The sequence below is a fragment of the Dysidea avara genome, chromosome 8 (genome assembly GCF_963678975.1).
Source record: "Dysidea avara chromosome 8, odDysAvar1.4, whole genome shotgun sequence".
In the NCBI taxonomy this organism is placed as follows: Eukaryota; Metazoa; Porifera; class Demospongiae; order Dictyoceratida; family Dysideidae; genus Dysidea; species Dysidea avara.
Window position 1 is genome coordinate 29,279,649 of NC_089279.1, and position 17,500 is coordinate 29,297,148.

At 37.4% G+C, this 17,500-nt stretch overlaps 3 protein-coding genes across 4 annotated transcripts; 2 read left to right on the forward strand and 1 right to left on the reverse strand.

Moving 5' to 3' along the window:
• The first annotated feature begins 514 nt into the window (after positions 1-514).
• On the forward strand, positions 515-3,166 carry LOC136263192 (uncharacterized). The gene is made up of 5 exons (XM_066057700.1): positions 515-666; positions 994-1,033; positions 1,402-1,517; positions 1,906-2,026; positions 2,392-3,166. Exons 1-5 carry the CDS (start codon positions 617-619, stop codon positions 2,932-2,934), a joined length of 870 nt encoding a protein of 289 aa, XP_065913772.1. The 5' UTR covers positions 515-616; the 3' UTR covers positions 2,935-3,166.
• Positions 3,167-5,069: 1,903 nt separating this feature from the next.
• On the reverse strand, positions 5,070-6,616 carry LOC136264592 (uncharacterized). Its single transcript, XM_066059365.1, has 2 exons — positions 6,495-6,616; positions 5,070-5,770 (listed from the first exon to the last, which is right to left on the reverse strand). Exons 1-2 carry the CDS (start codon positions 6,561-6,563, stop codon positions 5,156-5,158), a joined length of 684 nt encoding a protein of 227 aa, XP_065915437.1. The 5' UTR covers positions 6,564-6,616; the 3' UTR covers positions 5,070-5,155.
• Positions 6,617-10,524: 3,908 nt separating this feature from the next.
• Positions 10,525-12,839, forward strand: LOC136263851 (macrophage receptor MARCO-like). Of its 2 annotated transcripts, none has more exons than XM_066058475.1 (6): positions 10,525-10,732; positions 10,936-11,122; positions 11,598-11,696; positions 11,748-11,819; positions 11,871-11,984; positions 12,041-12,839. In XM_066058475.1, exons 1-6 carry the CDS (start codon positions 10,559-10,561, stop codon positions 12,199-12,201), a joined length of 807 nt encoding a protein of 268 aa, XP_065914547.1. In that variant the 5' UTR covers positions 10,525-10,558; the 3' UTR covers positions 12,202-12,839. The 2 variants fall into 2 exon arrangements, with proteins under 2 accessions (XP_065914547.1, XP_065914548.1); XM_066058476.1 differs by having other exon boundaries at positions 11,874-11,984.
• Positions 12,840-17,500: the final 4,661 nt, after the last annotated feature.

A 17,500-nucleotide genomic window follows, 5' to 3' on the forward strand; every position in this document is an offset into this window, starting at 1 on the left:
TCAGCTTGTTGATTTTCACAACACCCACCTTCCTTTACATTTCAGGGTGGTTTAGGTGACTCCATTCCGTTGGTTGGCTTCCCCTTGGGCCAGTTAATGTGACAATGGTTTAGTGTTGTGTTTCATTTTCTTACTGTCTTAGCATGAACACCTCCGAAATGCAGGCAGGACAAATAATCTGCTTACATCATGAGTAGATTCTACCACAGCTCATGTGTTGGTTGGTCTCATAATCTCAAATTATTTCATTCTGTGTGCCATCCCTTTTAACTGGTGTTTATGGTTTACTGAGGCTCCAGTTAGTGCCTGTACAGCCACTTAACAATAAGTAATTAGGTTAGTGGTTGTGTCCATATTGTCAACAACTAATACAGTAATCAGGGACTACTTTACATGGAAATGTCAAGCTCTTGCACTGGATTCACAACAATATACAGCAGAAGTTTCCTTTTAAGGTAGGATCTTAGGTTTGTATGTATATGGCTTCGCACACCCTGCTATATATATATATATATATAATGTTAGCAATGGTAAAGGCTGTAGCTATGAACTTATGCATGGTGTTAGCAGCTATAACTACCTTATGAGCTATTAAGCTGTTTAACTATTACACAGGATGAAGTTGGCAACCTTCTGTATTCTGATAGCTATAATGTCCCAGCTAAGGTAGAGAGTGAACTGCATCATGTGTATATAGTGTAACTTAAGCTTTACATAATTTACACATAGTAAGAATATAATTGTATCACAAAAAGAGCTTTGTTTCTTGTTTTCTTTAACAGATGTGTGTGGCCATTCAAACATGACATTGCATGTGCTAGCATTGAAATTTTCATGTTTTATTGCATGATTATACCCACTGTTAATTTTGAATTTGTGCTATTATTCCTACATTATTATGTAACTTGTATCCGTACAATAACAGCCAAGCTGTGAAAAATGTTAGATAAATTTTATAGTAATTGTTAATCACTAATTGTATTATTGTTTAAGCCAAGCTGCTGCTGTCAAGGCAACCAATGGAACAAACAAGGTATCGCTGCACTAATATATTTCATTATTTATAAAAGAATTGTTACATACAAATATAACTCCTTGAAATGCATAAACAAATTTGGTAATTGGTTGTCTAAGTTGCGTATATAGTGCTACTGGAGAAAGGGTGGCAACACATGTAAGGCTTTTGATATGTTTAAACTAGAAGTTACATACTATAGCTATAGGCTATAACAGATGTTTATTATGTATATTCAAGACTATCCAAGGCATGTAAGGTTAATTTATACACATGGATGCACAGCAATAATGCATCTCTCAGAGAACTGAGTGTAAGTTCTTCTTACCAAAATACAGTGACAACTTGTAGCATATTAACAATGGTGTAACTTTTGTACATACTAGAATTCTGGTGCTCCTAACAAGCCATGCACAAAGGATAATCAAGCTGAGAGTTTGTACAGTTTAGATAATCCTGCTGAGATTTGGATTTGTTCAAATAAAGTGTGGAAACCATTTGGGTAAGGCTATACGTATACATAAAAGGAAACACACTGCAGTTGAAAGCTTATAGCAAACACATGTATGCACACATATCAGTGGCATCCAACTAGCTTTTGGTGTTTGGTAATGTTTATCTGTAGAGACATTGTTGATAAACTCTACAGTTTCAAATTGTGCATGGGATAGTAAACAGTTCCCATGGACTTGAATTGTTTCTGTAGACCATGCCAGTTTGACTGCAAAAGTGTCCAGGAATGAAAATTGTGCTAAAATTTATAAAGGTTGTTCATCAAAATGCTATTGCTAATCTAGAACAGTCATATGTGTAACATTGATTTTGGATAATAATTATTTTCACACTAATTTTGACAGTTGACACATGTTCAACTGTACATGTACATGTAGGTTAACATCACACACTGGGGAAACAAAGGCTCTTAGTGCCAACAGCTGCAAGCACATAGTTGATTCATTTAGTGGAGCTTGTGCTCCTGAAGATGGAGTTTACTGGGTGCAAGATTTGCAGGTAAATGTCAGCAGTAATATGCATACATAGTAAGATTCATTTATAATGTTATGAGAATGAGATTGGATATCATCAGTTTACTGTGTGCATGCCACTGTCATGAGCTTCAATACTATTATATTCTGACTGCTCTATTAGAGTATTAGACATTGTAGCTAAATTTATGCCAACTCTTGGAAATACTATAAACTGTAGCTGCTTCATTATGACTTATACTTATCATTTTAGTCACATGACAGATTTATTCCCACAAGTGATCATCACAGTTATAGGGTTATCTTCACATTTATGAGCTCTTTGGTGTGTGGCGTACAGATAATAAAGTACGCAGTATCAAATAAATGATTGTATTCTTTTATCAACAGGTTTATTGTGACATGACAACTGATGGTGGAGGATGGACTCTTGTTTGGCAGCACACTTACATGAAGCATAAAACTCTGAATGAAAACATGTTTTATTTCTCCAGTTATTACCAACCATGTGACAAAAACTTTACTCATCCTGACTGGTGTAATATACCAAACAAGGGTCGTTTCAATCCCACTGAGCAAATGGTCGTGGGGTACCATAAAGGAATAATGGTATTTGCTTACAAAGGTCTCTATAACTGCAATATTGATCACCACTGGATTGGGGCACACTCATATATTTTCAAAAAGGTAGTAGACAAGTGTTTAAAGAGTAATGGGATCCCACCAGCACCATCTGTTCATGAGTCTGGAATATTTGGTCTCACTTTTGACAAAGTATCACCCACCAATTATTATCTCAACTGTAACACCTATCATAAAGGATCTACACTGAAAAGTCAAAATGATTGCCGCTGGCATGACTGCCACCTCCCATCTACAATCTCTAGCAAATCTTATAGCACTGATATGACCATGGCTATATTTGTCCGTTAGTCTTATCTTTTCTGCTTAATAAACTGACTGTTACAAACTGATGTTCGCATACAGTATGCATTTTAGCTGTAGAATTTTTGCTTATATATATATATATATATATATATGAAGGCATTAGGCATGCAAAAATGTACATTTTAGGTTAAATCAAATATATACCGGCTTTGCTGTATAATACATAATCATGTTGTCTGCATATCTGGTAAATAACTACAGTGACCTATGTTGAATAATCTAATAATGTAATTGCATACAGCAGTGATAATTATAACTATCATGTGCAGCAGTACACATCAACTGGATTATTTATAAGTGTATATATACTTACCCTAGTACACATTTTGGGAGAATTACATGCATCTGTTGGTATTTTAAGCCAATATCTGCGAACTGTTTTATGCAAACAAAGTTTTCTTTTAATCTCCAGGAGCTATAGTGGGTTGCTAGTTATTGCTATGATTAAAATGCTGCTTGATCAGTGATGTTGGACTAATTGCAAATGGTTGTGGAGCTTGTTGGCTACATAGGAAGAAAATGACAATTTGTATTGAGAGAGAACAGTCTGTCATAAGTTACAAAATTGACTGTAACGTATACACTGTGTTTTTTTCACACCACATCTCCAACAATTGATATAAGGAGGCTATAGCTAGCTTCACACACTGTTTGTTGTATGTAGGGGCTGTCTAACAGGCAAAACTAAGTGAAGCAACTACTTTAATTGGCTCATTAGTAATTAGTACAGGGGCACAATGTTTGTTGAGTGGTTATTATAATAGTTATACAACGGCCACGAGTGCTCTGCCTGCACGAGCCTGAGGGCCGTTAGGCCCGAAGGCAAGTGCGTTTATACAGGCAGAGCACGAGTGCACGTTGTATAACTGTTATGTACCACTCACCTAATAGGTGGGGAGAGTCTCACAAGACAGCTGTAACACTTATAAAGGCCAGGTTTCTAACATCGATTGTGGGTAACCAAGCCGGACGTTGCGATGACGTTCCCCCTGCAGTACTGCAGCCACCTGAGATATTGAAAGCTAGTACGCTATGGGTTATATCACTAACCTGCATTCGCTGTTCGACTCTCATTATGTAGTGCTCAACATGCCCGCGTGATCACTCAATCGCCATATAGACTAAGCGCCAGACTAATCGCCATAGTGATTCCCTCGAGCGAAAAAAAGTAGCTAAATAGACGTTTTAAGTAAACAAAACCCAACTACTAAACGATACTAGTCTAATTCTTACTATTCACACTGGCTAAACTCGAATCTGGTGGCATGACAAAACTGGTTACCACAATCGAACGTAAAGGTTAGTATTATTTAGAATATATTTGTTTTATTGAGTCATTGTCGAAGTGGACTATAGTTTAATCTGGGCTAAGATGGCACCAGATTAGTAAGGTGTATAAGTACGTTTATATATATGTAGACTAGAGTTGTGGCCACCCGTGTTGGCTTTTTCGATCGCCATTGGCTGCTTGTAAACATTATACGTATTGGTGACGTTATGGCCCACAATCGACCTTTACATGTCAGGCTATAAAAGAATTTGAGTGATCTGTGAAGTGTTTTTCCACCTATTAGGTGAGGTGTCGTAGTGGTCTTCGTCACCGGCACTTGTGCTATGCTGCATAAAACTGCAGCCAGTGCAATATCTGTATATTGCACTGCGGTCGGTGCATTATAACTTATAATGCACTCGTTGTGGTCTACAAAACCGCAACCAGTGCGTTATAAGTATACACTCGCTGCGGTCTGCAGCAGTGCAATATACAAATTATGGCACTGGCGGTGCCTTTGAACTGCCCACGTAGAGTGGTACATAATCTCATATATCTGGCACCATTCTTTCCTTTGATGTGGTGTTATAGATGTTCACACAAAATTATGATAACCATGTAAATTAGACATTTTAAAAGCTGTTTAATTCTACCATGCTTGCAATGGTAAGTATACACCGGTTGACGGAAACCAGTTTAGACTACATACTGTATACTGACACTCACAAGATACCTTAGTTATCAACACATCAGCCTTGGGTTGGCAACTAAGGAATCTTACTTGTGGTTGGGTTTAACTAAAACATAAAATATATATATATTTCATATAAATATTTTTCAGATACACTTATCCTGTATGTTACATGCTAATGGTACAAGTTACATGCAACCAATGAAAGTTACAACATGTGCATTGTTATAGTAACAAGTTTAAGGCTATTCTGTGTCCACATTAACTGATATATACTTGATGCGATATTTTTCAACATCATCTCGGTATATATCAAGATACAACCCATTAGTGAGATCTAACTGACGTTGATAACCGGTAGTTTTGGTAAATCCTTGGTCATGATCTGTGTGACATGACCCCCAATTGTCACACGTTTTGAACTGTAACTTTATTTCACTGGAAAAATCTCTTGAAGTTACTCCTGGACCAAATCTTGTGTATTTTATGTTTGTTTGTGCTTTGTTAACAATATCACTTTCCAAATATAAACAAGGTGTGTTTCCAGCAACATTGGTTTTGTCACTGATGTAAAAACCTACAAAAGACTTTCCATCACTTATTCCAATTACAGGATCATGATCTACACCACTATTGGCCAGTTCAGTATCCATGGAAATTGTTATAGCAACTACAGCACATGAGGTGGTCGTCAATATGTTAGGAGCTACCAGTTCAACTTGTAATGCTAACTGAAATGCCGCTCCAGAATGGATCTCAATATACTGTTGAGGGTTAACTGTATATGGTCCAGTGAAGGTGGCATGTTGACGCAACCAGTTTGGGGTCATTATTCGAAAATATGACAGTGGAGTCTGAACCTAATGAGGAAAAAATGACCTTCCGTCACATGCTAGTTACATCAGTATTAGTAAAGTAATGTGTCTGGGCCATTTTTATCACCAATAAGCAATATAAACTGTGGCTGTTCTATTAAAGTGGTTACCTACTCCACGATCTTTTGTTGCAAGCATGGAACAATTAAAAGTAGGCATTAGGGGTAAGTCCCCCCTTCCTATGCTTCCTAGACTAATGTGCTTTGCATGTGAACACACAACTCACTACTGCTTATTTCCAATTTGCACTCTTAATCTGACCACATTAAATAAGTTTCTCTCTAGCCTAAATTTCACTGTCAAGGGAGTTGTTTGATTTAATAGTTTGCTTTGCCCAGTGTGTCTAGCAAACTGTGTATGTAGTCTGAGACCTTGATGGAGCAATGACCAATGGAAGAAGGAATTAGGTTGTCCTATGTATTTACTGTGAAGTTTCACCTTATATACATAGTACAAAGCTGATAATTTCTGGAGATACACACGGCCTTTTGATTATGTAATTAAAACTGTTTTTCCTGCTTTGCTACCCATAATCTGAATTGCACTATACCTGATTCCTCCTACATCAAATATACTTAACCATTAACAAGCTACAATACTCCAGATAATTATTTTGAAGCTGACATTTCTTGATACTTATTAAGTGTTATAAGCAACATGACCATAGTTATTCCGGAAACAGTCACACATTGATATCACATTTACCCACCTTGGTGTCACCTTCCACTACACCAGTAGTCAATATCAGCAATACACACACATCCAGTATTATTATCATTGTACTGTTGGTAGTCAAGAGGTTATAATTATACTATAGTAACTAACATGCTGTGTGTAAACTTTTATACCAGTCAGTCACATGTATGCAATGTGATCAGTTGGAATTGCTTTGTTATTTAAGTATTAATTGTGGTTTTGCTATTCATCACATCTGCAATGTAATCACAATAGTCAGCAGGTTTACACAATAATTATCTGTTCTGTTTCTATAGGGTTAAGTATTATTTCTGTAAGTTTATAATAGTCTCTAGCTGTGGTGTGGTTCACTCAATGATTATACATAACATATCTGGGTGTTGTCACAAGTCAGATCTTCATCTAGGAAATGACTCAAAGGGGGTCAACATAAGGCAGTTTTATGAGAGTAAGGAGGTGATAGTCTAAAGATCTGTGTGCTACCATGTTTCAGCACAAAGCATCTAAGGGGTCTGGAGGCATGTCCCCCAGGATATATTTTAGATTGCTTTTGGTGCATTTGCAGATACCTGATCATGAGAAATATCACATGTTATTATGGTGCATTCTCAGGTGCAGTTCTACCTGTCAAAATACACATGTCATGCATTTCATTCAATATTCAAGTTTATCTGAAACTTCAAATTTAAACTTTTGCTTAAAATTTAGAGGGGTTAGGCAGGAGTATATTAAGGGGATCAGTATTGCTTTAAATGAAACCTTGCAAGTACTATGAGATAAAGTCTTGGGTGCTGCTACTGCTGTTTTACATATTTATATGAAGGAAGAGCGAGGTATATTAACCTGATGAAGTTATCATAAAACTCAGTCAACTGCTGAGATTGTGAAAGCTTTCAGAAATTCATGCAAATAATTTATTCAATACATGTATACTAGGATAATGGTCATAATGGTTTAGCTGTTAGTGCTTGATCAGCAGAATGTCTAGAGTTACATATAGATACTTCTCACACTAACCTGCTGACCAAACCATAACATTGTCACAGGTAATACCAGTGTAGTCAGCAAATCCTGCAACTGATGTTTGTACAGTCAGTTATTAGAAGGTTGTTCACCCATTGACATGTGATTATGCAACCCAACACTTTCCAGGTGTTAAGACTTCTTTAAGCTAGTATAGTAGCATGTGGTACTGAGAAGGTTTGTAATGGCCTTGAGATGCACTGGTATGGATATCCAATCCATCCTTTAGAGTATTAGGAAATGTCAATGTTAATTGGTTCCATACTCAGTTTAACTGAGATGAATGATGATGCTTCTCTGATTATTAAGAGTAGATAGTATTGTAAATTCCTACCAGACACACCATATCAACAGCTCTGTGCTGCCTTCTCCAAATAAAATAAGTTTTGCAATGCAAATGCCCTCCACCTTCAGCACCCCACAGATCATATACATTTATGAAATACAAAAGAGGCCATCAAAAGTCTAGTCAAGTTCTATGTATTAATTCTTTAATATTTTTGGGGTCCTACCTCATCTTAGAACTAATCCATTGTTAGACATCAATATCTCTGTTACAATGAGACTGATTTCCAATTGTTTTCATAAAATGATCATGTACAGGGGATGGACTCTAATAGAACAATCAGCTATTTAACACTACAAAATAAATGTACAAATAATATGATTGTCATGAGGTGATTAACACCAGTAGTGGTATTTTAGTCAAAGTTTTAGTCAGCTAATATCCCCTATACTCCACTGTAAACTCGACTGTAACTAATCAATCGGTGTAGTTGTATTAGCCACACCCAATGAGTAGTTACTCCAAGTTACGTAGCATGTTATCAAGAGGATGATGACTTGTGGTTGCAGCTAATACCATAGTACTACGTAGTACAGTATACTGGAAATAAGGAATGGCTGAACTGTAAAAGGTATGCAGATGGCAATCTTGTATATAAATCATTTTTATCATGAACCACGGTAGTGGTTCATAATAGAGATTGTCTATATTTTTGCCAAAATTCTAGTAGAACAGTCACCTAAACGCCACCTCAGAAAGCTCTCCCAACCGCAAAAGAAACCTTATAAGTTAATTTGGAAAAGGAACCAATAAAAGTATACTTTTTAAAAGAAATTGAAATAAGAGATTTTGTTCAAAGGGCCCTAAACTTGAGCATTGAAAGAATCCCTTTCTCATAATGCTCCGAACAGTTTCACTAATGCCTATAGGGAAAACCCCAGGGCATTTATCTGGGACAATTAATCTGCATGCCACAAAGGCAGATAGACAACTGGGTCAATATAAGATACACATGAATGATGAGTAACAGCTGCAATAGCAGGGCTGTCCTGAAAGATGAACACAGTTATTTCTATTCAGATGCAGCTAGTTCAGATAGGCCATGATCACCTGTACACTTGAGACCTATCTTCTAAATTAATGCTGCGTCAATTTCTTCAAAATGATTGGTGTGCCAACTGACAGAGAAGTGGATGGTAAAACAGCCCTTACAGCATCTCAGTGGCTATATATATAGTTAGATGTTTTCTCAGAGAACTTCTCTCACTGATTTACCAGCTACAGATGGCAATATTATCTAAGTGAAGTGGCATGACAGTAGTAGCAGAGTCACTGAGGGCAGACTTAACCTTATCACTGAATATTTGATGTGCAAACGCTTGAGAGAGCTATGAATGGTTTGGCTTAGCATGAAAAGATAGACGTGTCTGGACAGTACACCTCTCAATCATCAGAGAATCAAAATCATCGGCCACCCATAAGTCCAAACAATGCTGAATGTTAGCATGGATAATTTTACTCTATTTGGCTTCTGAAGAATCAGGATAGCGTAGTTCACAAGCCATATAGTTTACATGATTAGTAGTTACAAATATGAGAAACCTTAATCATAGATTATAGAGGGCCAATCTATTTTCATTATAAAGCTGTCCCACTTCTGCAGACATCAATGATAGCTACAACAGATTTTTTTCAACAGAGTTATTGAATTTTTTTGGATGATCAAAGTAAACATGATGTCCACCTCCCTCAATCATTTGCAGGTCACAGTAAGAATAAGGACGTTGTTCTTTTATCTCAAATCCTTGAGTGCTGTCAACCCATTGCAAGCTCCATAGATTAATGTAAGTGAAACATAATCAGGTAAGTCGGCTGCCAACTCTTAGGATTGCTTACCCAGGTAGATGCACCTTACAAGATCTAAAATGCTATCCACTGCAGAAGAAAGACATACATTAGTCAGCGTACAAACAATGTATAACAAATGGATAATAAGGTTGGTCACATGTCACTGTGTCACAAAACATCTTGTGATGTCAAAGGAAGGTCAAACCACACAACCTTGGCACCTCTGTAAGGGATACCAGTCTAATGTGCAGACTGGTGGTAGATATCTGTTATCCATACTTCCTGAAGTTCCAACAGTCCTCACAAACATTTTAGCAACATTCAATAAATTTTCAGGAAAGTTGACTAAAAAGGATTTACCAATACTGGGTGCCATGTTTTGATCACTCAATGCTAGTACATTACAAGATCACAATTTATGATCAACCCTTTCTAGAATATACATATATACATGATATGTGACCAGCTGAGCATCATTTTTGAACATTCATCATAATTATCCCATTTTATTGTTTCTCTGTTGTACATTGTAACCAGTCAAAGTCTCAGCCGGAGCTATAGGACGTACTAGACACTTGGAACAGCAAACAAAATTAAATTTGCACAGCAACTATATGGCTATATATAGGAAATAAGTTACAGGTACTTAATCAATCGATCACAATTCACAACTGAAACCAGCATGCAGCTATAAAGACAGGATGTAGCTCAACCTGCTTACCATGAACTGGCAAACCCAACAAGGTGTACTATATATTTCTCTGTGTGCACAAAGAAGAAGAAAACAAAGAAATGACAACAAGCTATAAGTAATGTTACTTATTAGGCAATGAGTTTGAAATACCATCAACTCCTACACATACTGATAAATAGCTTAGTCAGTTATACACACTGTCAGTTACAATAGTACAGTAGTAGTAATGGCTGCCACCAACAAGGATGTTGTGTTGGTAGTTAGTTTAGTACTATCACTAGTTAGTCTAGTTCTACTGTTTGGTGTGACTTGGTACTTCCAGTCATCACTGGATCTACTACTACAACAACAAGTAGAGTATGACAGGGAACTGTTGTTGAAGTTACAGGAACAAGTCAATGTGAGGCTAATGGGAAATGTGTATGTAGTATACAACTTGCAATTATGTATTATGTGTGAGTAGTATGGCTACTACCTTTGCAACATACACAACTGTACTAGGTAATACCAACCGTTTAAGTTTTAGACAGTTAAAGCAATAGGTCGCAAAGCCATACAAATTAACACATCATATTCATTACTATATTGTGTTTCCTTATTCAGTCACGGACAGGAGTAAACTATGATAACACCATTAATACTCATCATGATGTGAAGAGACAGTCAGGAAATGATTGTCAGTGTAAAGATGGTCCCATTGGTCCTCCTGGTAAAAAAGGAGATCAGGGAATACCTGGAGTATCAGGACCAAGAGGAGACCCTGGTGATAGGGGACCAAGAGGATTGATAGGTTATTACTGAACCTGCACATCATTATGTGTTCATCTACATGCACATCACATTGTTAACGTACACATGTGATTGATCAATCATCATTGCCAAAAGTGAGCATCATTAATTTTTGGGTGCACATTAAGGCTAAATTCTACAATGGCTAACTACAGCTTTTCAAACATTTAATTTGTGAAAATCAGATATAGGGCAAGCTGGCACTTAGCTTCTAGCACTAGCTTACAAAAGGCCTTTAGGTCTGTCCCAATAATAACTATAATTGTTTCCAAGCTGGTACAGAACAAATTAACAGTGTATTGTTAAAAACTCCAATAGCTTTAATTCACAGAATGCAACTCAATTATCTAGAGCATTACAAGTGGCTGCAAGTAACCACGTTTGCAAAAAGGTCTAGAAACAAGTTTTCAAAGTCTACATTCAAACACATTGTATGTAATTATGACCACAAGCTCTGTTGTTTGCACTATGCACAGGAGACACAGGATTCACAGGACCAAAAGGAGAGGATGGTACAAAAGGAAACCCAGGACCAAGAGGGGACCCTGGTGATAGGGGACCAAGAGGATTAATAGGTTACACTATCATGTATATACACATCATTGTTCAGTTATCATATCATACAGGAGACACTGGATTACGTGGACCAATAGGGCAACCTGGTGAACCTGGAATGAAAGGAGCCAAGGGTGATCATGGTGACATATAAAGGATTTATGTGTGTACTTGAATGTTATCAAGTGTGTTAGCAGACAAGGGAGATCTTGGACCAAGAGGATCAACACAACTGACATCTCAAGGAATGAAAGGAGAAAAGGGTAATGATGGCTTACCAGGACCAATGGGTCCTAAAGGAGAACAAGGTGATACACTGATATTCTCACACATCACATTGTTGTCAAACACATTTACTATATAGGACCAACTGGATATCCTGGACCTAGGGGAAGGAGAGGAGAAATGGGATATCAAGGAGTAAGAGGAGAGAAGGGAGAGAATGGCAGTGGTAGATTAAAAGAGGGATCTACACAAAAAATGGTACAAATAGAGAAGTCGTCAATGGAGGAACTGTGTATGTAAGATGGGGACATGACCAGTGTCCATCAACTGCAGAAATAGTATATATTGGAAGAGTTGCTGGATCTCGTCACAGCTACGGTGGAAGTAGTGATCCTCAATGTCTACCACTAGATCCCAACTACCTCACTCCAATCAGTGGATCACAAAATAGAGCTCGAATGTATGGAGCTGAGTACTACACACACACTGATAGTAACAGTTATCTTCATGGAAGACATTATCATGATGTACCATGTGTGGTGTGCTATGTCACTCAACGTTCTACAGTCTACATGCTCCCTGCCAAGTACACTTGTCCTAGTGGATGGACCACAGAATATTACGGGTACCTGATGGCTGAATATTATTCTCATCATCCTTCTCAGTTTACATGTATGGATAATTCCTTTAAATCAGTAATTGGATCTGCAATGCATGTTGATGCTATGCGATTTTACTTTGTAGAGGGAAGATGTGGATCACTTCCTTGCCCTCCATATGATAGCACCAGAGAATTATCATGTGCAGTTTGTACCAAGTGATATATTTTCCAGAAACTACATTTAGATGATGTGCTGCTACTCACAGAAGTATAACAGTGCTTTACTGATCTCTTAAACACAGCAAATTGTTTCTTGAAATTAAGATTATCTCCCGTATGTACCAACCACAGGCTAAAATGGGGGCATGGCTAATTATAAAATGCTTGCAAAATAGTTGTAGAGCTTCTTGTCCATATGACAATTCTATTAAGGGTAATAGTGTATTAGATGCTTATGCATAGCTATTAGTGATCAGAATAGTTACAATACATTATCGTTGCACACACAGAAATAGGTAAAACATATAATTCACTTTTGTGAACTGTTATGCTAGTAAGTACAAAACACTGCATACATACTGAATGAGTATTGTTATACATAAATATACTCAGCATTTACCTCCTTATAGCTGGTTGAAAAACTTTTAATCAACACTTTAATCAAAAGTTTGGAAGTAAGTGAACTCTTGCTTTCACTATGCATGAGTCAATACACCAAGTTTATCTCTTATCAATTACATATATTATCGTCACTTCATCATCATACAGTACAATAGTACTGTAATATTAGGAATCATGGAGATTTGGGCTTTCTTTCCCTTCAAAATCACTGGCACAACTTTTTCTTCAAAACAAATTGGCGATATTGGTTAAAATAACCAATAGCCCAAAAATACCTTCAGAGTGACTGACCACAAGTCTTTCCAACAAGTTTCTACGATTTTTTAATAATTTTTTTTATATTCTGCTAACTGACTAACAAAACTGATTCCTTCAGCCAAGCATAACATATACCACTTTGACACCTCAGATCAAAGGAAATCACAAGGCTATTATTTCATGTATTGCTCTGGCAAGAATTTTCATGATACGCCATGTGGTTTGATATAGCCCTGACCACAACTGCCTTTGATGCTGAGGCAGTTACAAAGCATCAGTTCCCTTTGATTATTTATATTAAAGTTTTGCATTGTGGGTTTGAGTTTAACATGTTGGTTTAGTTAGGCTAAGATTTCTCTTGAAGGAAAAATAATTGAGTGAGTCAGCATTGCCAGCATCACCAAATCAGTAATTATTTCCAAAGAATCCACAATGTGGAGATTGCTTTTTTACACAGCACATTTCCACTATACGTAGCCCAGATGTTCTTAACCAATACTTCTAAGTACTTATTTTAGCACCTTAGATTACTTTAAGCATCCACAAAGTGGTTATTTGGTTAGAAATGGTATCACTACACCCAGCAAAACCTACAATAATTTCTTTTTTGTGCCTACAATTTAAACCCACAATTGATGTTTACAAACCTCTGTATAAAAGTAATGTAGTGAATGCAGGTTTGTTGCTGCCTGAGGGTGCGGGCATATATATCAGGCAAATCCCTCATGGCCATGGTATAACTTTTAAATATGGGCTTGATTTTTTAGTTGTTTAACCCCGAGGCATGCCTTTTCACCAACTGCAGTATATACAATACACGTATCATGGATTTAACTTTGTCCTCCTTTGTGTCCCAGTTGCATGATATGGTTTGTGGCGGTGGTGGTAGCTATATTATGCTTATCAGCCACATTTTTGTAGTGACTGCAGAGACACTTCTCACACTGTTCTTCATTTGTATCGCTATGTAACACAAGGCCACTGCACTTTTCAGTAATTGATTGTTGGGCGTATATTCAGACATAAAATTAATTTTATGGCATGCTTGGTGTTATTCTTTCTCACAGTAAATTCAAATAGATCAATTTGACCTCCATGGGTAAATTAAACTACAAACGTTTGGTTATAATGACCATCGAAAGGTGGAGTAGGCATTTGAACTAAATCAGTCAAAATAACTAGGAAAGGTCAATATAACTGTTCACTTAGGATGTTAAATTAACGTATTTGGTAATTTCAGTGTGTATTGTCAAGTCTACTATGGTAAAGTTTAGATGACTAGCTACTACGTACATTGGTACACTGGTCATTACAAAATTTGTGGTATAATACTGTTACATCCCACGATCAAAAGCAACCATGGAGAACATAGATTTTATATACAATTTGAAAACTCTAGGTATGTTTAAAATATCAGAATGCAGTATGTAACAATTATTGTGAATATGTGTCATAGATAGATTAATGTATGTTATTACTAGTGATGCCTGACTTATTAATTAATGTAAACAAACAAACAAACAAACACAAAATAAACAAAATTAATATTGTGATGAGAGTTAAATTCACAACAGATGGTTAAAATGACCATGACAGCAAGGTTATTTCAAACACATAGCTAGTGGTTGAAGTAACCATGGAACATCTGGGTAAATATGACTATATCTTTCAAAGTTAAAATAAACAAGTACATCCTTGGGTCATTACTACCAAAAAATCTGTCATTTGAATTGCAGGTAAAACAACCCAAAAATTTGGGTCATTTGTACCTATTTGAATTTACAGTGCTTTTGATGTGGTTCACTAGTCATGTTATACAAACAAAGTAGAAGAAATTTTAAGTAGGATTAGGGATCAAAGAATAAAAAAGTTAAGGAACAAGAGAATAGAAAAAAGCAACAAAACAAGAGAGGTTGCCTATACCTGCAATTAATATACTAATGGACATCTAGTCTCTAATTCGGTCATGGTTTGCAGACTGATTAAATGTCTAGTAGTATACTGTAGGTATAGGTAACCTCTCTTGCTTCACCCAGAGTATTATCTAAAAGCAGTATATAAAATATCTACAGGCAAAAATTTGCATTTTATGTGGACATTATTGCAGTATTCTAGCATCTATTCTTCAAAATTTTCCTGGAGAGGGGGGGCATGCCCCCAGATCCCCTAGTTCCAGCATCACCTCAAGAGATTAGTACCTTGAGTTAGCCCCCCCCCCCCCCCCTTTTATAATTCCTAGATCTGCTCCTGAGTAGCTATCCCTTCCATCCATCCCTTTGGTCTTCGATTACACACATGCACCCACACACGCACGCACGCACGCACGCACGCACGCACGCACGCACGCACACACACACACACACACACACACAAAGCATGCACTGGGGAGAGGCATACACACTCGCATATAATTATACAAAGAGTAAAGTCTCCAGCTGCTGTATTGATACTGTCTTGCATACCCAGTGAGACATGGGCCACCGTACCTGTGTATTACTCTAGCTAGTGAAATGATCATGAGTCTGTGTTGGCAAATCCTCCTGCAACAAGACTATACAACCGTGCTATCCTACAAAGGACTATACAGACACTGTCTCACAGACAGTGTTGGGAGTAACGTGTTACATAAGTAACGCGTTATGTAATATTATTACTTTTGTGGTAGCTAAGTAATATAACGAAGTACGCTATAAAAAACGGGTAATACAACTCAAGTTAGTTACTTACAAAAGTAATGCACTACCTAAGTAATATAGTTACTGTAACGAGTCTAATATTACGTAATATTATTACTACAAGTAACGAAGTTACTAATCTTGTTAGTTATCCTCTGAGTAACGCCTAGCCAGAACAAAGTAACGAAGCTTACTGAATGAAGTTATTCACCAGCTTCTTACTTATAACCAAGATTTGCACATTGTCCAACAACGCAATCATGTCACGTGATAAAGTGGTAGTTTCACACGTGACAGCTTAAGGCTGTGGACACAAAGTAATATAATATGTAATATTATTATAGTTACTTTATTTTATGGGTAATATGTAACTGTAACTAAATAGTTCAGTTGCAAGTAATATGTAATATGTAACTAGTTATTTTTACAAAGTAACTTGCCCAACACTGCTCATAGATATGAAAGTGTGGTGGCACCACATGAATGTCACCCATTATATGTGAGACATATGGTCACATGCAATACACACAGTAGATGTTGTGTATGTGTGCGTACATGAACGTGTGTGTATGTGCATATGCATGAGGCAGCATAGCCAAGTGGCTAGAGCATCGGCCTGGCAATCAAAAGGTTCAGGTTCGATTCCTAGTTATGCCAAAATGGTGTTATTGTTGTTGTTGTTTCCTTGAGCAAGAAACTTTATTCACATTGCTCCAGTCTACCCAGCTCTTTAAATGGGGACCTGGTGGCTTGGTGTCAACTAAGGAAGTAGCCCACCCAGCTGTAGCATTGCCTGGCATAAAATGGGGAAGCAAATGCCAACTGTCCATGTCTCACATAGTGGGTGAAGGTCCATGTGGAACCTCAGGTGCTTACACCTTCACAGCAAAGCATCCTGCAGAAAAGGATTTGCCTGCACTGACTCATAGCTCCTGAGTAGTGCACAGGTGTCTCAGTGCTGACTGGGTAGGCATGACCATGCCAGCATGGCAGCTGAAGTCTTTGCTTTTACATGTGCACGTGTGTGTGTATGGATGTGTGTGTGTTGTGCGTGTGTTTTGTGTGTGTGTGTGTGTGTGTGTGTGTGTGTGTGTGTGTGTGTGTGTGTGTGTGTGTGTGTGTGTGTGTGTGTGTGTGTGTGTGTGTGTGTGTGTGTGAGTGTGTGTGTGTGTGTGTATGTGTGTGTGTGTTGTGTGTGTGTGTGTGTGTGTGTGTGTGTGTGTGTGTGTGTGTTGAGTGTGTGTGTGTGTGTGTGTTGAGTGTGTGTGTGTGTGTGTGTTGAGTGTGTGTGTGCGTGTGCACTTGTATGACTGTATTTGTGTGTGCACATAGATGTGTACATTGCCTTACCAGAATTGAATTGCTTTGAAATCTTGTAAAGTATATCCCACTAGTATATATGGCTATATATAATCTAATCCAAAACAGCCAAGCTGTAAAAAAA